General features: G+C 47.6%; 3 protein-coding genes across 8 annotated transcripts in view; 2 read left to right on the top strand and 1 right to left on the bottom strand.

Annotated features, from left to right (window-relative positions):
* Positions 1 to 2,755: 2,755 nt before the first annotated feature.
* On the top strand, positions 2,756 to 7,463 carry LOC129339574 (perforin-1-like). Its single transcript, XM_054994156.1, has 3 exons — positions 2,756 to 2,778; positions 3,342 to 3,995; positions 5,620 to 7,463. Exons 1-3 carry the CDS (start codon positions 2,756 to 2,758, stop codon positions 6,713 to 6,715), a joined length of 1,773 nt encoding a protein of 590 aa, XP_054850131.1. The 3' UTR covers positions 6,716 to 7,463.
* A 1,652-nt stretch (positions 7,464 to 9,115) lies between these two features.
* PARP2 (poly(ADP-ribose) polymerase 2) lies at positions 9,116 to 23,200 on the top strand. 3 transcript variants are annotated; one of them, XM_054992435.1, is made up of 19 exons: positions 9,116 to 9,133; positions 10,862 to 11,036; positions 11,155 to 11,276; positions 12,731 to 12,943; positions 13,961 to 14,092; positions 14,425 to 14,495; positions 15,180 to 15,230; positions 15,557 to 15,653; positions 16,209 to 16,284; positions 16,378 to 16,480; positions 16,572 to 16,731; positions 17,333 to 17,471; positions 18,145 to 18,208; positions 18,973 to 19,107; positions 20,634 to 20,755; positions 20,842 to 20,941; positions 21,035 to 21,133; positions 21,374 to 21,492; positions 22,579 to 23,200. In XM_054992435.1, exons 2-19 carry the CDS (start codon positions 10,891 to 10,893, stop codon positions 22,736 to 22,738), a joined length of 2,109 nt encoding a protein of 702 aa, XP_054848410.1. In that variant the 5' UTR covers positions 9,116 to 9,133; positions 10,862 to 10,890; the 3' UTR covers positions 22,739 to 23,200. The 3 variants fall into 3 exon arrangements, with proteins under 3 accessions (XP_054848410.1, XP_054848409.1, XP_054848408.1); XM_054992434.1 differs by lacking the exon at positions 9,116 to 9,133 and adding an exon at positions 9,493 to 9,569; XM_054992433.1 differs by lacking the exon at positions 9,116 to 9,133 and having other exon boundaries at positions 10,051 to 11,036.
* A 99-nt stretch (positions 23,201 to 23,299) lies between these two features.
* TEP1 (telomerase associated protein 1) overlaps positions 23,300 to 24,062 on the bottom strand; it is a 63,074-nt gene continuing 62,311 nt past the window's right edge. For all 4 annotated transcript variants that reach the window (XM_054992431.1, XM_054992430.1, XM_054992432.1 and 1 more), the window contains exon 56: positions 23,300 to 23,904. In XM_054992431.1, the coding sequence (XP_054848406.1) occupies positions 23,770 to 23,904 (135 nt within the window). In that variant the 3' untranslated portion in view covers positions 23,300 to 23,769. The remainder of the gene's footprint in view (positions 23,905 to 24,062) is intronic.

The raw sequence follows: 24,062 nt of genomic DNA, 5'->3' as shown, positions 1-24,062 counted from the left end.
CAACACCAGGTTGGGAAATGCTTGGAGATTTCGGGGTGGAGGCTGGGGAGAGCATGGTTTGGGGACCAGATTGGGGTATAATTCCGTAGAGTCCACCCTCTGAAGCTGCTATTTTCTCCGAGGGATCTGATCTCTGTAGTCTGGAGATCTGTTGTAATTCCAGGTGATCTCCAGGCCCCATGTGGAGGATGGTGCTCCATTCCTGAGGCGATCTGTAAACCATGAATGATGTACTCAGGGCTAGGCTCACCAATCTCCAGGTGGTAGCTGGAGATTTCCTGGAATTACAGCTGATCTCTGGGTGATAAAGTTCTCCTAGAGAAAATGGCTACTTTGGAGGGTGGAATCTATGGCATTATACCCCATATAGCATTATACAGGGGTCATTTTGTAGAAAAAGAGCTGGAGGAACTCATTAGCATAACCTATTAGCATGACTCATCTGCATATGCCACGCCCCTTGACATCATTGGAAATGTTTCATTAGCATAACTGATTTGCATATGCCACACCCCCTGGCATCACCTATCCAGGCTTTTTTGGACCTAATCCTGGCCATTCAGGGCCAAAATTGGGCCCAAAATGGCAAAAGGGGGCTGAAAATGTCCGAAAAGGGGCCCAAAATGGTCAGGATCGAGCCGCTGCTGAGCAGGAGCATGATCCACCACCCGTCAGAGGCCCGATCCGGGCTGTTTCGGCCCCAATCCAGGCCAAAACGGACCCAAAATGGCCGAGAGTCAGGTGGGCGGGGCCACCTGACATGTGACCTCTTTGGGGAACTGCCGGAACTGCATTCCTGCACGTTCCCCCTCGAAATGAGCCCTGGCATTATATCCCCAAACCCTGATCTCTCCAGGCTCCCCCCTTAAAATCTCCAGGAATTTCCCAACCCAGAGCTGGCAACCCTATGTTTAGAGTGACCCTTACATAACCAGAATTTCAGCATGACATTAGCTGTCAAGTGTTACTTTTGGGTTTTTAAAAATATTTCTGATTCTTCTTTCCCTTTTCAAGAAGCATATTAGTCGAAGAAATGTGGCGGGGGGGGGGCGAATCCTTCCCCTGCTGCTCATCTTCCTTGATGCTTAGAGTTGAATACATTCCAAAGTGGGAGGAGGTGGGTGAAGGGGGAGAGAGAAAGAGAGAGACGTTCCTTTCAGTTTCGCCTTCGCCTTTCCCTGCCTCGGACTTGCCATTCCTCCTCTTTGTGGTGAACTTCAACAATACAACTTATCACGGTCTGCAGGTACGTATAGAGGGACGGAGCTGGAGGTGATTTTGGCTTATGGGCTGCTGAGGCTTACTGAAGGGGTTAGGGGCTTGTGGAACATCCTGGAAATAAAACTGTCCTGGGGGCCCAGTTAACCAGCTAGTTCCTCCAATGGGGCTCCAGTAGTCTCCGTCTACCCCGGTAGCCACTAAATGGCTCCAAACTAGCTTTTCTAATTCGGATCTGCTTCCCCTCTAAGACTATTGACTCCCTTGCAACCTCCATCCCTGCTGATTCATTTTCTGGCCTGGCCATTACGCCAAGGGAGGATTTCCTTTCTCACACCTCTCTTGGCTCTCTGATTTGGCTTGATCCCCTACATGGAACAATAATTAGAATTAAGATCCAGGAGGCCCCATCCTCTCTCTCTCTCTCTCAGACTCATCTCTCTCCATTCTGATCTGAGAGCCAGTTTGGTGTAGTGGTTAAGAGCACAGGACTCTAATCTGGAGAACCTGGTTTGATTCCCCACTGCTTCACTTGTCGCCATCTGGGTGACTTTGGGTCAGTCACAGCTCTCTCAGACCTCTCTCAGCCTTACCTACCTCATAGGGTGATTGTTGTTGTGGGGATAATGATAACATACTTTGTAAACTGCTCTGAGTGGGTGTTAAGTCATCCTGAAGAGTGGTATATAAAGCAAATGTTGTTGTTTTGTTGTTGTTATTGTTGTTATGTTATAACTACGGGAGGGCCTGTTACCCCATCCTATATTTGAAGCCCCCCAACTGTATTTCTTGATTTAGCACTTTCATCTCTGCCTTTTCTGCTGCATTCAGAGTTATTTTCCTTGACAATAGATGCAGAGGAGTTAGCCGTGTTAGTCTGTGGTAGCAAAATCAAAAAGAGTCCAGTAGCACCTTTAAGACTAACCAACTTTATTGTAGCGTAAGCTTTCGAGAATCACAGTTCTCTCTGTATCAGGCATCTGACGAAGAGAACTTGATTCTCGAAAGCTTATGCTACAATAAAATTGGTTAGTCTTAAAGGTGCTACTGGACTCTTTTTGATTTTCCTTGACAACAATCCAGTAACTCCGAGGACATGCCACTCAACAGATATTTGGTTGCCCTGAGCCAAGTACACCCATTACCTCCTGAGCCTGTATTTGCCAGCTACCAGGGCCAAAGCTTTGACCCCCCCCCCATTGCCAGGGGCACAGACCTAGGAGGCAATGCTGGTCTCCTCCAGTGATGCTGATGGCCAGGAGACAGCTGTACCTCTGCAGAAAATTGACACCCTCTAGGGATAGTGGCCATTGGGCATTTCCCTGAGGCTCAGGGTTCCTTGGAAGTCCATTAGGTTACCTTTATGCTAATTATAAACATTTGTGCCCTGATCTGGATAGTCCAGAAAAGCCCAATCTCATCAGAACAGAAGCTAAGCAGGGTCAGCTTTGGTTAGTAATTGGATGGGAAATCTCCAACGAAGACAAGGGCTGCTAGGCAATGGCAAACCAGCTCTGTTACAGTCTCTCTACAAGTCATGAGTTACCTGGGGATGCTCAAGTAAAAGATTTTGTGTGTGCTCCTTGATTCACGTACAGGCTGTTCTTGCTTGGTACATGTGCATGCCGCTTTCACCAGAGCTCCCTTTGTGTGATTGTATCTTCAAGTGAGTCCAGCTCTGTTTTTCCTGCGAAGCTCCTTTGACTTGCCCATTTACATTTCTTCATGGTGTGTGAAGGTGTCAAGATCTGCATTTCAATGAAAGGAGATGGGAGGTGGGGGAAATCTGGATACTTTGAGCAGTTGAGGAACTGATATTCACATGGAACAAACTGAAGTGTGACTGTGTGAGCGAGTGCATGTGAAGTTGGAGGGGGGACATGTGAAATGAGGTTCACTTGAGCCTCCCTAGGTACTTCCTAACATGTATTTCGACCCCAAGTTTCATGGTTCCTCTCTCAATGTGAGGACCTGGTCTGAGTTCAAATCCTCCGCAGTCCAAAAGCTAAGATCACAAATGCCAGCCTGAGCTTCTAGGGGGACTAATGGAATATCCAACTAAGAAACATAACTTATAGTGCAAGCAGGTCTTCTCTGTTTCTCTCACCAGGGTGATTAAGAAGCCAAAGGCCCCTCTCTAGGACGCAGGATCCCAGCAGGGCTGCCATGTCCAAGCTGCACTTCTTCCTGGCTGCCTCCTTTGGGTTTCTCTCCCTTTTCCAATTGACAGCCTCCAGCTCTTGCCAAGTGTTCTCCAGTGCTGTCTGCAATAGGCACACAAACTTTGTGCCGGGGCATAACTTGATTGGCGAGGGTGTCGATATCACCACACTGAGCATAAAAGGGGCCTCCGTGGTGGACACCAACCAGTGGGAGCGACCCAACAGGACATGCACCCTGTGCCAGAACCCACTGATGGACGGGAAGTTGCAGTGGCTCCCTCTAGCAGCTGTGGATTGGAGCGCACGTCGCATTTGTCACTGGCACATGGACAGTTCTGTGGAGCGCTCAGAGTGGGATGTGGCAAACACGCTAGCCACAGAGGTGAAGAACAACTGGAAGATACACTTGGAGTTGCCTGAGGCGCCACAGGTGGCACTCGCTGGATCTCAGTCCCAGATGACCATTCAGGCATACAAATACTCCCAGAGGAGCATGAGATCTCCTGTGAGCGTTACCAGTGAGTATGAGTTCTACTGTGGCACCCACAGACCCACATGTGGGACTAAGCAGCATGGCCAAAGAGAGGGTATTCTTCTGAGAGTCAGTTCATTGCAGTATGTACTTTGGAAACACCAGGTAAAAGCCAGCAGCCAGAACAGGCCAGGCTAGCCCAAGCTCGTCAGAATTTGGAAGATAGGCAACATCAGCCCTGGTTAGTACTTGGATGGGAGACCACCAAGAAAGAGGTAAACCACCTCTGCTTAATGCTTGCCTTGAAAACCCCTTGAGTGGTCACCGTAACTTGAATGTAACTTGAGGGCACTTTATTAATAATTATTATTCATTTTTTAAAAAATTCGCAGTGACCTGTTTTATGTTCCATGAAAAATCAGCACTTCCAAGCATTGTCAAATCTCCCCCTATTTATCACTGGTATTTCACTTTACATATGTAGAGGGCAATCTTTGAGGGTGGAAAAGCCATACCCTAGTTTCAATGAGAGGAGGAAGAGCACACGGGTCCTACAGTCCCAAAGCAATATCATGTCAACCCCACCAAACTCCAATTCTGTAACTAATAGTCGGTTGTTGTGGATTTTCCGGGCTGTATAGCCGTGGTCTTCCAAGAAAGCGCGGAAAATCCACAACCACCATCATTCTCCAGCTGTGAAAGCCTTCGACAATATAGTTTTTCAGCATTCTCTGTGGTGGCCCCCACTTTATGGAACAGCCTGCTTGAAAAAATCCCCTCTCGGCTTTCCACAAATGATGCAAAACTGAATGATTCAAGAGGGCATTTACTCCGACAGGAGGGCTGTACTGCAAGGAAGTGGTCCCAATGTGAGAGGCCATAGACTTCACTACTATGTGCTGCTATGTACTATCTGTTGCTTTAAGTATGATCCTATAGGATAGTTCAATATTGTTTAATATGTCAGTCTTAAAATTGCTATTTCAGCATTTCTTCAACTCTGTACTGGATTTCTGCTGGTGTTATATCTTTGCAAATTTTCATTTATATACCCTCTGACATTAATTATTGAAATGTCCTTAAAATTGACTATACTAGCTCATGCTATATAATCCGCCTTAGGTATCAGTGAGAAAGGCGGACTATAAATGATGTAAACAAATAAATCTAGCCCCAGGTGAGCCTGATCTTGTCAGTTTTCAGAAGCTAAGCAGGGTTGGCCTTGGTTAGTAATTGGATGGGAGACCTCCAACAAAGACCAGGAGTACAGAGGCAGACAATTGCAAACCACCTCTGATAGTTTCTTGCCATGAAAACCCCACCTGGGGTCGCCATAAGTCAACTTTGACTTGAGGGCACCACATACACAGCAAAGCTTTATGGTATGCTCTGTCAAAAAGTTTCTTGATTGCTTCTCTCTTCCATGGCCTGGCCTGCCTGTAACAGCCCAGGTTTTGTGTCCCTCGTCCACCTGATGCACAAAGGCTGGTTGTGATGAAGAAAATATACTCTTCACATACCCTCTATGATCACTTCCCGTTTTCCAGACCTAAACATTGAGGATGAAAGCAGGTTCTGGGGCTTAGCCCCCTGGTCTGCCCTAGTTCAGATTCGGGGGCTGGGCTGCTTCTGGGGTGTAAACATTGGAAATAATGTGCTTTTAGCCCCTGGAATATGATTTAGCACAGACTTCATAAGGAAGAAGTAGCTGCAAGGGGTGTGTGAGGCACTCCAGTTTGTTTCTAATCTTTTTCTCTTCCTGAGCAGGTTAAGACTCTCACACGATCCCCCACTGCTGGCCTCTCACTTTACTCGTGACATACACAACCTCCCAAAGGAGTATCACCAAGAAGAGTACCAGCATTTTATCAACATCTATGGTACCCACTACATCAGCCAGGTTCACCTAGGAGCACGAGTGCGTCACCTGTACTCTGTGCAGAACTGTGCGGCGGCCTTGCATGGACTTACTGTTTTTGACCTGAAAAACTGCTTGACTTTGGAGGTGTCTCTAGGTCACCTCTGGATATTCCATGGCTTCAGTGCCAAGTGCCTTCAGCGCTGGAAGGACCACATGAAGGGAAAGGAGGAAGGCACTTTTGTGAAGCGGCACATGGAGGTGACGGGAGGACATGAGCCGGAGAAGCTGCTCTTCTCAGAATCGTTAGAACCGAAGCACTACTTGGAATGGATGAAGAGTGCCAAAGAACACCCTGAGGTGGTGTCTTATTCTCTGAGGCCGCTACACACTTTGCTTAGCCACGGAGACCCAAGGAGGACTGTGCTGAAGAAAGCCACAAGCGACTATATAACCAAGAGGGCCTTGACCAGGAGCTGCAGCCAACAGTGCCCGTACAATGGCTATCAGAGTTCAAAAGACCACTGCGCATGTATGTGCCATGCCAATGACCTCCACAACAACATGTGCTGTGCCAGGGAGCGGGGTAAAGCTCACCTCAAATTCAATATACAAAGAGGATCCGATCTTTGGGGTGACCATTTCTCTGCTGCCGACAGTTACATCAAAGTGCTCTTCCAAGGCCGAGAAAAGCAGACACGCGTCATTGCTGGTAATAATGATCCGCAATGGCATGAAACCCTGGACTTTGGGACTGTCACATTGGCCCACCGCAACACCTATCGGCTGGAGGTCTGGGACAGCGATGTCTGGCATGATGACCTGTTGCAGGCATTTAGGGGAGAACTGAAGGCAGGTGGCACTTATGAATGCATAGGGCGCCTAACATATGGATACGTCGAGTTTTCGTACACGCTGGAGTGTGCTCCAACTCTGGGGGGGGGGGCCACCTGTCAGACTTATATGCCCCTAAAGCAGCCAGCTACCAATTCCAAAAAATACTAGCCCCAGGTTTAACTGCCCATTGCATCACCAGAGCAGCCATGGACAGTCAGGGCAAAGCCAGGAGGCATTTAAAGGATTTGGGAGCTAAAAGCCATGCTCTAGAGGGGGGGAAAAATCAAGCTCTAAAATGTTGTGGTTTTTCAGGCCCTGCCAAACCTACTACACCCCCCTCATAGAACTAAACGTAGAAAAAGAAGAGGCTATTTCAGGTGATACCCATATAGTTAGACAAATACAGAAGAGGCCAGCAGCTGAGGGTTTGTCCTCTGGTGCTCACACACTTGCGCATACACTTACACATGTACACAAATCATTCAGATTCATAGAAGCTGATACAAGGTTTTGTTATAGTGTTATAACAATATTCAGTTGCTGATTTTTTAAAAAAAGATAATCTGCAAAAGTCCCAATAGCATAAGGAAGTGCAGCCAGGGGACTGCAGGAACGCATGCCGTGTGGAAGCCCTTTGGCTGTATGTATAGCCAAAGCAGAAAAAGGGAAACCACACAAGCTGGCGCGGAGGAGAAACCCTCCTAGCCCATCAAATCGCACCTTCTTGCTTCAGTCACAATACATCAATACAAAATGCATATCTGCTACAACAAGAAAGCCCTTTTCAGGTGTGGCCCCCTAGGAAGCGAAAGCAACCTCCCTCTTGACTTGAGGGACTTTTGGAAGAGGCATATAAACATTTTTTTGAGGGGTGGGACTTTCACCTAGAGGGATGTTTCTGTCTCTGTGATGTCTTTCTCTCTTGTTTAACTGCATTGTATTTTATTGCAGTTCTGTTGGGAAAACAGCGAGCAAAATGCTTAAATAAACTGGCAAATCTGAATTTTGCTCTGTTTGGTTATTCTGTGCAAAGTATGGTAAATTCCTAGATGATGGGTACAACTCGCCCACCCTCAGACAACTCTCTCCTGGATATACCTGGGAAAAGACCCTTATACTGGGGGTCTTAGAAAAGGAAAAACTGGGTTTAAATCAGAGGACAAGGTAAGACGTGCAGCCGTGGCACTCTCTTTGCTCTTGGATGCTGCAGAGATGGGGCAGATGTGGCGGAAAGGCCACTGAGCCCCAAATGGCTGGCAGGGGGAACAGTGATGCCGCACGAATGGCTTTCCCTGCTTCAGCTTCTAAATGACCTCAATTTTTTCTTGTGTTTCCACACGTGGGAAGGCAATCCTAGCAGCAGATTTAAAGTCACTGCACCTGAGAGAGAGAGAGAGCGAGCGCCTGGGGAGGGCAGTTTTTGTGTGTGGGGGTCCTAAGCAAGATACAATGCCACAGAGTCCATCTTCCTGCACCTGGAGGTTGGTAACCCTAGCACCCCTTCAGAATATTTGTACTAGAATTTGGAAGGGGGGGGGTGGAGAGAGAAATTACAGTAAACGAGCCTCTTTATAAAATCTCTGAATTCTCATTCCTGGCCATAAAGAATACAGCTTGCAGAACAGAACCGTTACTATTAAAGTGACTGTTAACTATTACGTGCAGTTTTTAAATTAAGTATAGCCCCTCTCCTCTTGTTATTCCCCACAGCAGCTTCACTTTATCTGGACATGCCTTCTGCAGATACCACCCTTCAGTTGGGCACCATCAACAGCTGCCCATAGATGCATTTTCTCTGTGGTTGCCCCCACCTTATGGGACGGCCTGTCTGAGGAGGTCAGGAAAGCTCCCACTCTCCAGGCTTTCTGCAAACTATACAACACTGAATTATAGGGCTGTGCCCTAAGAAGTAGCTCAGACAGATGCTGTAGGGGCAGGGACTACAGACTGTCTGCTCAAAGATTTCTTCTCTTGTTCTTGGCTGTGTTTCTAAATTTTCTGCTACCGACTGTCTCTGTCTCCCTGAATGTATTTTGCTCAGTGAATGTCCCTGCTGTTGATTATATTGCATTGTCCAAAGAAGGGAGCTGTGATTCTTGAAAGCTTACACCCTGAAAATCTTGCTGCTCCAGGTGCCACTGGACTCCAGTCCTGCTATTTTAATGCAGAACAACATTTGCATTGTGAAATCCACCCTGGGGCTATAAATAATAATAATAAGAAATCCTGCGGTGCAGAAAATGCTGGAGGGAGACTAGTCTGAATTGGGTTATGAGGCGGCAGCTGCGGCTCGCCTCACCTCTGCCCATTGCACTCATCGTGGCTGGCCGTGAGTCATTCCCAAGTCCCAGCCTGGCCACTGAGGCATCCGCGGCTCGCCGCTTCTCCTGCCCAGCATCTCGAACCAGGACTGGGACCCGCATTTCTGGGAACTCACCCGCCTGCTCGGAGGCGGCGCCCTGCTAGAGCGATTCTCGGCCCTTCTCTCAGACCTTCCCCAAGGCATCAGAAGAGTGATGGAGCACTCAGAGCGTGGCCTCGTTGGAGAGCTTCCCCGCAGCTGGTGAAAAACTGATTGAACAAAAGGTATATAAACTTTACTCTCTTGCTGACTTTTAAGATACTGTGAGTAGTTCATAGTCATGGTCTAGATTCGGCCGTTTAATTTAATCTCTTCCAACCGTTCCCAAAAAGCTAACTAGGGATCAAGCTTTCCGCGGAAAACTCGGATCCCAAATGCTTCAAAAACCTAGTGAGCGGTGACCCACAATGCAACGGGTTATGATTTGCATTTCACTCACGTTCCCTGGCGCGCCTTCTAGTCCTCCCTCTTCGTCCAATCAACGCGAGAGAATAGCAAGCGCCCGCCCCCTCCCGAGTGAGCTGCGAATGGAAAAATAGACGCATGCAAATAAGACATGGGGGCGCGGCCTTTGGAACGATCCTGGGAGCGCGCGAAGGGCGGCAGAGGCGGAGGTGGTGTTTGGCAGCCGCAACCCGGAAAGAAGAAATTATTGATCGGGTTGGTCATCCAAAGGGGCGGAGGGAGGGTAGTTTCCGCGGGGCAATGTTGGAAAGCCTGCGTGGGCATCGCAGATGAGGAGTGGGGGGGGGGGGGGAGGTAGTGCTTGTTTGCTTGCTTGGGATGCCCGCTCAGAGTTAAGAAATTCCTGGAGATTTGAGGTTGGAGCTTGGGGACTACAGGGTTTAGGGGAGGAGAGGGGAGGGGAGGGACCTCAGTGGAATATAATAGCAATAGAATCAAAATCAAAAAGAGTCCAGTAGCACCTTTAAGACTAACCAATTTTATTGTAGCATAAGCTTTCGAGAAAACTTGATTCTCGAAAGCTTATGCTACAATAAAATTGGTTAGTCTTAAAGGTGCTACTGGACTCTTTTTGATTTTGCTACTACAGACTAACACGGCTAAATCCTCTGGATCAATGGCAATAGAGTCCACCCTCCAAAGCAGTCATTTTCTCCAGGGGAACTGATCTCTGTAGTCTGGAGACCCCAAGTCATTTCGGGAGGTTCCAGGCCCCACCTGGAGGATGGCAACCTTAATTGTTGCTTGCATACGAGCATAAGCAGACGAACGCTCAGTCTGGTGCAGGATCCCGTGAGTCACACTGGAGGATCAACAGAGTATAAGCCCTGATGTTGACTCCTGGCGCTTTGCTGCCTCTGCATGTGGAGGAGGGCTGACAACCCTTAGGTGATAGCTGACAGTCTCCCGGAATTTCACTTGTCAGAGATCAGTTGCCCTGGAGAAAATGCCTCCTTTGGACTATATGGCATTATACCTAGCTGAAGTCCCTCCTCTCCTAAACCTAGTCCTCTCCAGGCCCCACCCTTAAAATCTCCAGGAATTTCACAGCCTGGAGCTGGCAACTCTTAAGTGCAGGTTCTCTTTAGTTACCGTGCAGCCACTGAGGAAAACAGATGTGGTGTGGGCTTTTTGAAAGAACATCATTTAGTTTGTGTCTTTGGTATTCGACACTCTATACATACATTATCTGGAATCCTTACCACAAACTTGTAAGGTAAAACAGTGTTTTTATCCCTATAGTGCAAGTGAGAGGCAGAGGTGACAGTGGTGCGACTAAAGCCAACTAATGAGTTCATGGTGGAGGCAAGATTTGAACCGGGGACTTGCTGATATGATAGGGGATCCTGTGCCTGCAGGCTGACAGGCGCTCATTGTGCATGTGTAACGGGCACTGTCAAGCAGTTTTTTGGTGGTGTTGGGGAGAATGGGGTAGGCCCTGCTCCAAAGAAAATTGGATGTGTGTCATTTTCCAATAATGCCACTAGGCTACAACCCTCTACATGCCACCGTCGAGATGGGACGGAAACGAAAGGCCTCCAAAGCCCAGGATGGGGAACCCAGTGCTGCAGGGGCAGAGCTACGCTGGGAGTGGGAGACCACCAGTAATACGTGGCAGCAGTTCCCGCCGGAGCAAAGTGAGACCCTAAGCCAGGCGGCCAGGTGAGTCAGAATGCCTGTTGGGGGGCCTGGGTGTGAAGCATGGCCACCTCAGTTTCAGGTGAGCAGCCTTGCTCACTGCAACCAGGGCTCTGGAATACAAGCTCTGCTTCTCCTGCAGGACAGGAAAGCTCTCTGTGGACCTCGGAGAGTCCTCTGTTGACCTGCGTGAGATGATGCAGCGGGATAAACAGACGGGGCAGGAAACACGCGTGGCTGCAGCGGTCCGAGAGCAGGACTTTTGTGAGTGATTCTTGGGGCACTAGTAAAGCCTGGGTAGGGGAGCTGATGAGCCCTTAGGACTGCCCAGTTTCAGGTGCATTTCTGTTTCTGTGCTGAATACCCATCCTCTGAGTTCCTGGTGTGAGTTGCAAGGAATGAATTAGTTGAAATCATGGCTGACCAATAGAGGAGGTTGCCCTGTGTATCTCTGTATGATTCTCTTCTGGCTTTTTTCTTCCAATCAGCCTCTGCTGGGGTAAGGATCATCCACCACCTACAGACTGGAGCAGTACAGCCTGGTCTACCACCCCCAGGGTTCTGCCACTTGTGTGGCCCGTCCCAAGAGAATCTTTGTGCTCTGTTCAAAAACCAAGTGTTACCCTTAGCTGTCAAAAATGTGCTTGTTGTGAAGGGACAATTCAGTCATTAATCCTTGCCTTGGTTAGATTAGAGAGCCAGTTGCTGATGCCCTTGTGACAGAGACTTACTTGGTTACTATTTGCATTTACACCCCTGGAACTTCAAGAGTGGGACTCTTGTTTGTTGATTATACTTATGAATTGATAGACAGTCAGTTGTAAATACATTTATTAAAGTTATAATTATACACTGTTAAAGGAAATAAGCTTGTTGCTGACACATTGAACATTGTATTATTAGTATATGATTTATTTCAATATATGATTCTTTGGTCCTTCTGACCATCAGCTATTATCATTCTCCCCTGGGCAGGACTTCCTTTCTCGTTCCTTTCCTGCTTGTGACATGCCCGGCACGGGTTGGCTTTGTGAGAAGGAACAAGAGCTTGTGATAAGAGGGGAACAGTAAGCGTGACAGCAGAGGTGTACTATTTTGGCCCTGGGTGTAGCTCCTCCTACAGAGTCCCACCACGGTTTTCTGTTTCCACTTTGAGCTTGTTTTGTGCTCCATGAAGAGTTCTTTTAATTTATCTCGATTTTAATCTTAATCTTTCATCTTCTCTCAACTTCTGTTTTCTTTCTGGTTTACTCATTGTGGGCTGTTACCTTAAAGTAGCTTCTTTGTCGGGCTTGAGTGTCTGAAGATTTTTTTTTACCTGCAAGGATGCTGACTTGGGTTAATGAATTAATTTCTGTGGTGTGAGAGGGAGGCCGTGCGGGAGTCGGCTGGTAGGAGATAGGAGACCTTGTAGTAGGAAGACTTCCACACTCTTGTCTTTTCACACTGAGCTACACTTGCTCTCAAATGGGTGTGGTTTTGTCAGGAGGCTCGTTGCTGGCCCTCTTAGAACATTGTCAGTAGATAAATAAAAATATCCCATGGTTATGCATTTACCCCAGGCGTTTTTTCCTGCAAGCCCACAAATGCCTCTGAGCTTGTGCTGATTGTCCATTGGCTTCCTCTTGAGAAATCCAGCCTTCGCATGTGGAATTCAACATCTGCCTTGCTGAGTTGCTTCTCATATCCTTATCTCCTCCCTTGTTCTGTGGGTACAGACTTTGTGTGGCAGTGGCAAGGCGACCAAGAAGGCGATTGGCATCCATACCCGGCTGATACCTGCCTGGCCTTGCAGGCAGCGAGGAGCGGCCATGGGGAGCCCACGGTGGAGATGACAGTCGGCCGGACCCGCTACAAGCTGGACACAACCCGCATGGTGCAGATCAACACCCGTACCAAATTTGAACGGGAGATGGAATGCAGGCAGTCGGGTATGAGAGGCAGGGGAGACCGAGGGCTTCGTTTTCCTTTACTTTAGGTTTTCTTTCTTTGTCAGAACTGCCAGGTTCTTGCTCCAGCCTAGGTCCTACTACTTTGGAGGTTGGAGCAAAATGGGAATTTTGGATTCCCATCTCAGTGCCAGGAGAGCTGGAAAAGGTAGTAAGTGATAAAACCAGGGGTTGGAATCTCTGGTGGAGCTCCCTCTCTGGCAGTTCAAGATCTGGGACTTATAAATGCTGTCCCCGTATCTGGGGAGGGAGCAGGGTACCTTCTCCCCCATCAGGTTGGCATAGTGGGTGCCCGTGGAGGTTTGGGATGTTGCCAACTGGCACCTCAAATCCATTGTAATCTCTATTCCGGTTTCTCTGCTGCTCTTGCCAAATATTTGGAAGTTCAGCAGGGAGAGCAGCTTAAGGACCAGGGGAGCAGGAGAGCAGAGCGCTCTTCTTGGGAGAGAGGCAGGTTTGTTGCTGCAACAAGATGGCTGTCAGCTCCAGATCTCTTCTCTTGGAGCCAAGGTTTAGTCATTTGGCTCAGGGACAAACAGGAATTTGTGTGTGGTTTCGTGTATTATGGCAATCTGTATCCACTTGGGGGTTTTTGGACTGCAAATAACTTAGTTCTCAAATATCTAAATAAGAAAGGACTCAAACAATGTGGGCAGACACACCCCAGAGAGCCTTGGGATGACTCATGGGGGAAATCTGAAACCAGCAGCCTCTAGTCTGCCAACTGGAAGATAAACCAAACATGGCACACAGTAGACTGAGAGGCGGTGAAGGATGCTGGGTATGAGCAGCAGGAATAGGGAGGGAGAGGAGGATTAAGCTGGGAAGGGGTCTTGCAAGAGCCCAAGATTGCTTCTCTTTTTAAAAGGGTCCTGGTTGGTGCCACGAGTCTTCTCTGAAGCACAGGAAATGTTTAGTGTGAGCAAGGCTCTGCTCGTTGCCTCCCCTTTTCCTCCACCCAGGAGCCCTGTTCCCTTCTACTCTCTTTGCCCTGTCCAGGTGCTGCAGATCCCGAGGACGGAGGATCTCGAGTCATCAACAGCACCTCAGATACTGGTGGTCCCACGGCCACGAAGAAGGCACGGAACACAGCGGATATGCCAACCTCTCACGGAGAGGGAGACAGCAAGGGTGAGGGCCATGGGAATGGGGCGCGATGGGTTAGTCAGGAGCCAAAATTCTCAGCCTGCCTAAAGTTTTGCCGCCCAGTCCTTGATCGTGCTTCCAGACAGCTTGATGATGACATAGTAAGAACCAAAACACACAACCGGCAGTCACATGAGGCAGATCTTAGGCCAACACATCAGATTAATAGCATGACAGGTTAGAAACTTGCTTTGAAAAAAAAAAGTGCAAGGTTCTCAGGGAGGCCAGTTGCTGAATCTCAGAGCAAAATCCCATACGTTGCTAGTTAAGTAATTGGCACAACCCGGTAGTAAACGTGTCTCCTTCTCTCCCGCTAGAGGCTGTGAAGACGTTGATCCTGAAGGGAAAAGCTCCTGTGGACCCAGAGTGCACTGCAAAACTAGGCACAGTGAGGCACCCGTCATCCTGAACGTTACAGCTCAGCCATCTTAGAATCTAAGGAAGGCCATCTTGGATTCCAACAAATAAATCATTCTAACTCCATGTGTGGCCTACTGGCAGCATGAACCAGAGGCATAATAACCCATCTTTGGGGAGTTTTACATTAGATGTTGAGAAGTGGTGGCCCCTAAGTCCATCAGGCCCCTTCTGAGGAGCAGCCTGGGGCTCCAGTTGGCATCCTGGAAATCAAAGCGGTTAGGAAAAAAGCAGCGGTCAGCATGATGAAATTTTATGGGGTGTTTATAGAATTAGTTCGTCATCTGGCCGGCCCTGCTTTCTGAAACCGTTGCTGTCCAGGGATATGTGTGCGCGCACTCCCTATGGCACCCATGCGCTCTATCTTTCGGTTTTGACCACACTGCCACGATATCCAGTGCTCAAGCTGGGGTGGGACCCACCTGGGAAGCTGTCGTTACCATGCAGCTCTTTGTACATGTACGTCTGCTGTGTAGCGTGATTTCAAGTTTCCTCAGTGTGGCAATCGGGAGGTTTAAATTGGCCCAGTCATTTTCATCTTCCACCTGAAACGGTTGGGCGCATGAAACACCTAGCTTGTGGTCATTGGAAAATCTGTGAGCTTACACCATTTTCTCTTTTTTTTTCTCCTCTCTCCACTTCCTGCTCATAAAAGGCTCATGTTTATTGTGAGGGAGATGACATTTATGATGTGATGTTAAATCAGGTGAGTGGTTGATGCTTATTTTTTTAAAAACCAACAAGGGAGGGCCCTAGAAGGTTAAATTAGCCTGAATATCTGATAGCCTGTGTGGAAACAAAAAAACGCCTGTTGCATGGTTTTATTGGGCTCCTCAGTGGCTTCCTCACTCATACTTCCAAGCATAGCTGTATGGCATCACTTTGTATGGCAGGTTTCAGGCAGGGGACTCACGTGCTCTTGAACAGGGAATTAGACTGAGCTGGCTTCAAGGGAACTGGGAAGAAGCAGTCCAGAGGATATGTGTACGGTCACATCCTAAATCCTGCCTCCATCTTTTTGGACCCTCCCAGACAAATCTTCAGTTCAATAACAACAAGTACTACCTCATTCAGTTGTTGGAGGACGACGGCACACGGAGCTACAGCGTCTGGATGCGCTGGGGGCGTGGTGAGTCCAGGAAAGGCAACGGGCCAGGGTGGCTTTCAAAGAGCAAGAACTGGCTTTACAGAAAAAAAATAGGGAGACAGTTAAACTAATTTCTCAAATGTAAGGCAAGCTTTGGGCTTGTTTGGTTACGGTATTTAACCTGGTTGCTGGACAGAGCTGTGATGGGGATGGGATGTTCATGAAGGATATGTCTATCGGTGGCGATTCGGCATAATAGTTGAGGATGGAATCTCCGAGCTCAGGTTGATGAAAGACTGAGACAGACAACAAGTGAGAGCTCTTGCCTTCATAGTCCATTTATGAGCTTCATGGGAGCATCTGGCTGGTTACTGTTTAGGCAGAATATTAGGCTGGATGGGTCTTTGACATGACCTGGCAAGGCAAAACAGTTTTTGCGGTGTTAGATGGTTTTTTCCAGTTCAAAATATGCAGGGGCTTAAGGATCTGTCAACAGTAGGATTGCTGGGTTTTTCTCCCCTGCTGTGGGACTGACTCGCCCTCTCCTGCCATGGGTATGTTCTGAGCTTCCTCTTGTTCTTGTCTTTTTCTGCTCAGTGGGTAAACAAGGTCAGCACTCCCTTGTGAATTGTGCTGGAGACTTGATTAAAGCCAAAGCTGTTTTCACCAAGAAGTAAGTGGAGTTGAAACTCTTGAGGATTCCCCATCCCATCCAGTGTTTTCCATCTCTGAAGTAATTTTGCTCTTTTCCTTCTGTTTCTTCTAGGTTCTTGGATAAAACCAAGAATGAGTGGGCCAAACGGGGTAACTTTCAGAAAGTTCCAGGCAAATATGACCTTCTCCACATGGACTACGAAGCCAATGATGCAGTGAGAATTTGAAAAAATGTTGAGGGGGAGGGATAACAGGAGAAAAGTGAACTCTACCAGTTCATAATGTCTTATTTTATGTTCCTGCCAGGCTGAAGAGGAAGCCACTTCACAAAAGACTGTCTCGTGTCCCAAGCTGGTGTCGCACCTGGAACCACGAGTACAGAGCTTGATAGAACTGATCTGCAACATCCGCACCATGGAAGAGATGGTTGTGGAGATGAAGTATGATACCAAGAAAGCTCCTCTAGGTGAATAACCCTAGTTGGTTAGCTTTAAGTCTTAGTGCAATGACTCTGAAGAGCAAGGAATGGGGTGGGGACATTTCTTTTTAAACGCTGAAAGGCTGTTTTGGAGATGAAATGTGGAGATACCGATTTGTGAATATAGACTTCTACTCCCCAGTGATGACTGGAAATCTTAAATCTGTTCCACCTCTTTAGGAAATAATCATAAGAGGAAATAAGTGCTAATAGCATTAACTTCCAGTGTGTGCTGGAATGCTCTGTAGGTGGGAGGATAAAGAATTTTGCATTTTACGTTCTAGAACTTCAGTAAATTAAGGGTCATTGTCTCTATACTGCATGGAGGCCTTGAAGTTCTGGGGGATAATTGGCTAAAAGTTGTCTGCTGAGTTTGGGTGGATCGTAGCTTCTCATTTCAGATTTCATGAACAGGATGGTATTCCTGAGTACAGGCATAAAGTGGCCGTTCACGTTTACTGTAGCGCAAGAAGCATCCCAGACGTTCCGTGCACAGACTGTTCGCCAAAGCATTCTTCCAAGATCAAAACTTGGTGCCCTCCTCTACCAACCTCCCATTTCTCCTCACCCCCACCCCACCTCCCCACAGGAAAGCTGACAGCTGAACAGATCCGGGCTGGTTATCAGTCCTTGCAAAAGGTGGAGGGGTGTCTGAAGAGGAAGCAGACGGGCCGCACCCTGCTTGAAGCCTGCAACGAGTTCTACACCCGGATTCCCCATGATTTTGGGTTGGTGCCTCCATTGTTAGTGGTGGAGGGAGGCTTTCTATTAGGGGTGGGACTGTATCATTTCGCCTGATTGACATTTCTCCATCCATCATCTATTGTGCCTCTTTCCCCCACCACCCAAAATAAAACACATTCTCTAGACTTAACTCACTTTCATGCAAATAACTGAAGGCACATTTTTTTCCCATCCCTGCTCATCTCAAATTGACATAATTTAGGGTGGAACAATGTAGTGAGGAGTTCTGTGATTCTTTTCTAGGCGGTTTGTTTATAAAATACTGACACGAGACTGCAATTCAGAGAGGGGTGTGTGTGCTTTTTAATCCTTTGTCGTCCTGCTGCTTTCCTTTCTGAAAGTTGCCACCTGCAAGCTATTTTCACAGCCATCTGAAAGCTGCTCCCGTGGGCCCAAAATCATATTTTGGGGATGGACGAGCTCTCTTATCAGGAAAATGTTCTAAGCAGCAAGGGATGCCAAAGCCTTCCCCTTCTGTCCTTCCCCTTTTAATTACAGGCTCAATGGCTGCATTTCATTCCCCCCCCTTCAATCCCAAATAATTACAAAACTACGTATAAACCTATGAATGAGAGAAAAGGGGAGGCGGTGGCTGCATTTAGAGTTGTGCCCGGTCCTATCTTTTCTCACAAGATTGCATTTTCTGTTCTCTCACAGGCTGAAGACTCCCCCATTGATAGCGTCAGAAGAGGAGTTAAAAGAGAAAATACAGCTACTGGAAGTAAGAGTACCTTCACGGAGCAGAGTAACAGGATAGAAAACTGGTCAGGGGTGGTGGTTAGGAACTCTTGACCTTCCAGGGACGGACAAGGTCAGGTTAGCAAATGACTCCTCTTGCAGATACACTCGCTGCCCCCCCCCACACATACACTAGAACAGTTTGTTAAGAGGGGAGGGAGTTCTACTTTAATACAGGTGGTAGGCAGAGCCAAGAGCCTGGTTTTGGTGAGCTTAAATTGTCTAGACTGTGTAAAATGGTACAGTTTTAAGATAAGTGGTTGAGGATTAATTTTTTAAATGAAACGGGCTGAAACTCACAGGTACCATTTGGTGTGGCAGCTCTTTCCTCATTGTAGATGCCTGTAGACAGTCTGTGATTAGTCAGGGTTAAAAAGACACTTTTCCTATACTCAGAGGCAAAGTTGGTTCACCTCTTAACAATGTTCACCTTCGTAATTAAGCATATTTAGATTTCAGCCCTTCTTTGCTCCTTTTCTTTATACATGAAGCCTTATGAGTGATGGTCTTCTATCATAATTTGTTGGCCGCTGTGTGAGACAGGATACTGCACTAGATGAATCATTCGTCTGATCCAGCAGGGCTCCTCTTACGGTCTTAGTTAATTAACTTGAAATTGTGACATGAGCACACGGGAGGTCCCAGGCCGACTGAGGGGGGCGTGTAAAATTCGGCCCTCTGGATTATCTGTTTGGGGTTACTTGCAGTTGATTCCAGTTGGTCATTCATTTCCTTTTGCCCCTCAAGGCCCTTGGCGAGATCCGTCTTGCTATTAAGCTGGTGCGGTCAGAGCAACTGGCCATGGAACACCCACTGGACCGGAGCTACCGTGGCTTGAACTGCGAACTCCAGCCCTTAGGGCAAGACAGCCCAGACTTCCAGGTGGGTTGCAAGGGAGCGGGGGAACCCTGCTGTGACGGAATTCACTTTAATGAAAGGTGCAGCACACCGAGAGTAGACGGGAAGGAGTTAATAACTGCCTGGAAGGAGAGATTGATTGACAGGCTTCTCCCCGCTCTTTCTGACTGGCTAGTCAGAGTGACAGTTGGTGCTGACAGGATTTCTGTTCAGTTAGGATTTTGAGTTAGCAGTTGAGTGTGGAATCAAAAGTTTGCCAAGAAATCGTCGTGATGTGACATTTCTCTCCCTGCCCCCCCATGGGATCAGTAATGACTGGGTGCTTGCACCTTTTTTACCTCACGGGCCCCATGGCACAGAGTGGTAAGTTGCAGTACTGCAGCCCAAGCTCTGCTCATGACCTGAGTTCGATCCTGGCGGAAGCTGGGTTCAGGTAGCAAGCTCAAGGTTGACTCAGCCTTCCAAACTTCCAAGGTCGGTAAAATGAGTACACAGTTTCCTAGGAGTAAAGTGTAGATGATGGGGGAAGGCAATGGCAAATCACCCCGTAATAAAAGTCTGCCAAGAAAATGTGACACAACATCCCCCCCGTGGGTCAGTAATGACTTGGTGCTTGCACAGGGGGACTACCTTTATCTTTTTACTTAGTTGTGTGTGAAATCTGACAAGGAGAGTCAGACTGGTAACCCTCTGAAGTAAGGAAAAAGAGAACATTTGTCCTAACTGACCACATTGACTTAAGGGGGACTTTGAGTTGATTAAGTCCAAGTATAAAAACCAGCATGAATTGAAACCCATTTACGCAGCCATGATTGAACTGGGTGTGTTTTTGGCAGAGTGAGTAGATAGTAGGTGGCAACTCCAGTTTAGCCAAGTGAAAAGGGTTATGTCTTATGAAGAATAATTCCTGCCCAGTGTCTACAAAGGGGGGGTTGGCTTTAAAGAGGACCCAGGGTCTGTTGTAAAGGGGGAACAGTGATGAATTAACATCAGGACACCTGAATTGTAAAGGGAAATCTGTGGAGAAACATTGTGGCTTTAACCAAAGTATGAAACTAAAACCTCTCACTTGTAAGGATTGTAAACATTGAAAGTAAGCTGCAAGCAAACTATTGTGCCTATTATTTTTAAAGTATTCTGTTCTACCAACAATTTTTACTTCAGCATTTCATTCCCTGGCTACCCATATTCCATCCCTGCCTGTACAGTAAAGTTGCTGTTTCTTTTGAGACTTCCTCAGCTCCAGTGCCATTTCATATAAAGAAGAAAGAGGGCTCCTACTTCTCCCCTATCAAATTTCTGGGCAGGGTTATAAAGCCAAAATTGTAACTGCTTCTAAGGTTATGACAAAAAGAACTTTAAAATATAAACAGAGACATGCTACTTGAGGCTGCTCAGCCGCAGCGAGAAAACTTTGATTCTTGTGGGGAAATCTGCCTCAGAGTAGGGAAGAGAAGGAGGGGTCTGTCATAGATGCCCTTCCTTGGAAAAACTTTTTAGGGAGCAGCTCCCACTCATGCTTTCAATTCTCCCTTCTTCTCCCCCACCAGGTATTGGAGCGCTACCTACTGTCCACCCATGCCCCAACCCACAAGGACTATACCATGACTCTTCTGGAGGTCTTTGTGTTGAACAAGGAGGGTTCCACCTTCCGCTCTGACCTGCCCAACCGGTGAGTGGGAAGTTAAGAGGGTGGATCTGAAGAGAATCAGACCCATATTGTACGTTTCACCTCTGACGCTTCCTTTCCCTGCTTAGGATGTTGCTGTGGCACGGCTCCCGCCTGGGGAACTGGGCCGGGATTTTGAGCCAAGGGCTGCGAGTGGCTCCGCCGGAAGCCCCCGTCACAGGCTACATGGTGAGACTCCCACATCTTCCCACTCTTAGCTCTGGTCACGTGGTAGCTGACTTTTTGTCTACATGTCCATGCTTCTCTTTCTGTTTTCCAAAGTTTGGGAAAGGGATCTATTTTGCTGACATGTCCTCCAAGAGCGCCAATTACTGCTTTGCCACCCGTGAGAGAGATATCGGCCTGCTCTTGCTTTCAGAGGTAAGACCCGCGGCCTTTTGCGAGAACGGGCACTGTGATTGTGCACATGCGCACACCCCACCTCAGCTCTGTCATCTTCCCACCCAGACAATCTTCCTGTCTCCATCTTCCTCTGCTGCTGAGGGCCTGTCGTCTTGTGAGCTGAATTACAATAATGGCCAGACACCATTCATGCATTCAGCTTGAAGTGCTTTGACCGCCATGTGTGAAACCGGCATTCACGTTCCTTCCTCCTTGCAGGTGGCTCTGGGCGAATGCAACGAACTGCTGGAGGCTAACCCCGATGCAAAGAAGTTGTTGGCCCACAAACACAGCACTAAAGGGCTTGGCAAGCTGGCCCCGGCCAATAGCACCACACTGTGAGTTTGCCTGGTGGGGGGGGGGGCGCAAATGGGGAACTGCTGCGACTGAACTCCTTGGAGGCCAAAGTAGGCATTTTGAGATTTCCATTGTACCAACACTGCCTTGAAGGGTTTTTTTGGCATTATTTGCTAATGAGCACAGTTCTGTAAGAGCAATACTTGCATACCTCCCCGGTGGGCGCTAAGACAACTTTCCTGGCTTGCCCCAAGTGTTTTTAGGAAGTGGGTGGGACTTTTGCTGAGCAAGGTGTCTGACTGGCCCTTGGAGACTTGATTGGCTGTGCAGATTTTTAACAATGTTGCCTTGGCAGCAGCAGCCATCACAGCATGAGGATTTTCACTGTGTGACTGAAGGTAAGCTGTGGCAGCCATTTTGTGATTGTGACCACCATACTGTCAGAATTACATAGATGCCTGCAGGATGAAAAAGGTTGGGGAACCAATACAGACCATTTAGCCATTACCTTTTGTATGTTAAGGGGGATATGAGCCACATGCTTCTGCACCCCACCCCTTTTTTCCATTTTTAAACATCACTCTTGCACAGCTAAAGTACACTTACTGTTACTGGGGCACAAAGGGGCACTGCTTCAGTCAGCGAGAAGGCTCATGGTTTTAGCACTCAAACTTGTAAGAGAGGGAATGGATGTGCGTATGTATCTTAGCTGCATAGAAGAAGAAAAGCACCTTGTGGCCATAGTGAAAACATTTGTGGTATAAATCCTGGTATCTCTGCCCCTGCCTGGTAGGAGAGGAAAATGGCAACCAGAGATGGGGCTTTTTCAGTGGTGGCACCTTGCCTTTGAAATTACCTCTCCCGTTAGCTTGATCAGGTGCATACCTTACTGCCTTTTAAGCACTGGACCAAAACATTTTTCCCTCTAGGATTTCCCTCTGCTGCTAGCCTGAGGGCTGTTTCAGGGGTAGTGTTTTAGACTGCTGTATTTTTTATGCCCCCGGTTTGTTTTGAATACTGATAATTCTTACGGCATTCTCTTTACCAATTTCATTATATTGTTTTTAACGTTGGGAGCTGCTTCAAGCATTATGTGACATGTGTTTATCTGTTTCCTTCACGGGCAGGCATGGGGCTGTCGTTCCTATGGGTCCAGTCGTAGAAACGGGCATAGTAAACCCACGTGGCTACACCCTAAACTACAATGAATTCATTGTCTATGACCCGCAGCAGGTGCGGATGAGGTATCTCCTCAGGGTGCGCTTCAATTTTACTCAGCTCTGGTGAGAGGCGACAGACAATTGCAAGAAGGACGGCAGGATTTTTCCCCCCGCCTCTTTGAGTGCCTTCAACTGTAGGGAGACTGTTGAAGGATTATCACATGCTGCTGGTTGGTTAATATTCCTCTGATATATCCCAGGAGTCCACCTAAAGTCCTATTTTGGGGAAATGGTGAATTAATTAAATATGCCACATACGGACATTCTTGCTCTACATTAAAATGTCAACCAAGACGCTGGTCTGTGAAGTGAACTTGCTGTCGCCAGCTGGCTGCCAGAAACGGGCCTTGTGGGGTGTTTAAGGGCCTGTTGAAAAAAACCAGAAGGCCTTCTATCATGCACTCTGTTTCTTGTGTTTGTGATACTGTGACTGGATCTGCATCAGGGCAACGTTATCGCAAATGATGCTTAAGGGGCCAGTATTCACATACAAGGTTGCACTAATTTCCACCAATTCCCTTCCCCCAAGAATCCAGTACTCAGTACTTGGGAGAATCACTACAAAAACACTCGAACCACTTTAAAGGGTAAAATGTGAGGTTGAGTTAAGAATGAAACTGCCTTGGTCTTGAATTTTCTGCCCACCAATTGCTGTGGACTTTATATTTTGAAAACAAAGTGCAAATTAAAAACCATTTGAATTATCAGCAGCCACTAGCAAATTAGCTGCCCACAATGTCCTTCTACAGTCAGCATGGGTTAAAGCGGGCAGGCCCTGTGCATTTGAACAGGCACAAATCTGACGTCAAAAACTTCAGTGTTCAGAAACATTTCTGCCATTAATGCTTTCAATACATTAACCTTATTAATCTCATCTTGAGCTGTTGAGTCTGGGGAGCACAGGAGTTGCCTCGCAGCTCGAGGCCACAACACAAACATCATCAAATCAACCAAGATGCAGGTCTTCTACATTCATCTTTGAAGCACGGAACGGCCAACTCCAGAAGACGGTGGGAAATCTGCCAGGATTGCAGCTCTTGTGCCATTAAATTCAGCAGCACATGAGAAAGGAAAGGCTGAGGTTTTTCTTCCTCCCTTTCAAGCACTGAGGCTGCTCCACTCCAGGAAGTAGATGTTGCCCAGGATATCTCCCGCGATGAGGAGAGGTGAAGGGTCCACACGGGGGCAAGGTTGAAGACGAGAGACGGGGGCAAGGCATCGGAACTGACCCAGCTGTAGCCCAGACAGAAAGTAAAATTGATATATTGATTAAGGAAAGGGAAAGAAAACTGGAGGAGGGAGCAACCTGGATCTGAACAGGACTCGAGGATTAACTGCAGGCAGTCAGTGGAGGAGGTCACACAGGACTGAATTTTCCCCAAGCAAAACCC

The sequence above is a fragment of the Eublepharis macularius genome, chromosome 12, assembly GCF_028583425.1.
Source record: "Eublepharis macularius isolate TG4126 chromosome 12, MPM_Emac_v1.0, whole genome shotgun sequence".
NCBI lineage: Eukaryota > Metazoa > Chordata > Lepidosauria > Squamata > Eublepharidae > Eublepharis > Eublepharis macularius.
Note: the sequence above shows the minus strand (reverse complement) of the source record. Positions and strands in the feature narration are given on the sequence as shown.

Bases quoted from the DNA above. Each gene is read 5' to 3' on its own strand.
- LOC129339574 (XM_054994156.1), top strand. From the start codon at position 2,756: ATGAGTTACCTGGGGATGCTCAA. The intron at 2,779-3,341 runs GTAAAAGATTTT...GTGATTAAGAAG, and splicing joins AGTTACCTGGGGATGCTCAA to CCAAAGGCCCCTCTCTAGGA. The intron at 3,996-5,619 runs GTATGTACTTTG...CTTCCTGAGCAG, and splicing joins CTGAGAGTCAGTTCATTGCA to GTTAAGACTCTCACACGATC.
- PARP2 (XM_054992433.1), top strand. From the start codon at position 10,852: ATGCCACTAGGCTACAACCCTCTACATGCCACCGTCGAGATGGGACGG. The intron at 20,942-21,034 runs GTGAGACTCCCA...TGTTTTCCAAAG, and splicing joins CCCCCGTCACAGGCTACATG to TTTGGGAAAGGGATCTATTT. The intron at 21,134-21,373 runs GTAAGACCCGCG...TCCTCCTTGCAG, and splicing joins GCCTGCTCTTGCTTTCAGAG to GTGGCTCTGGGCGAATGCAA.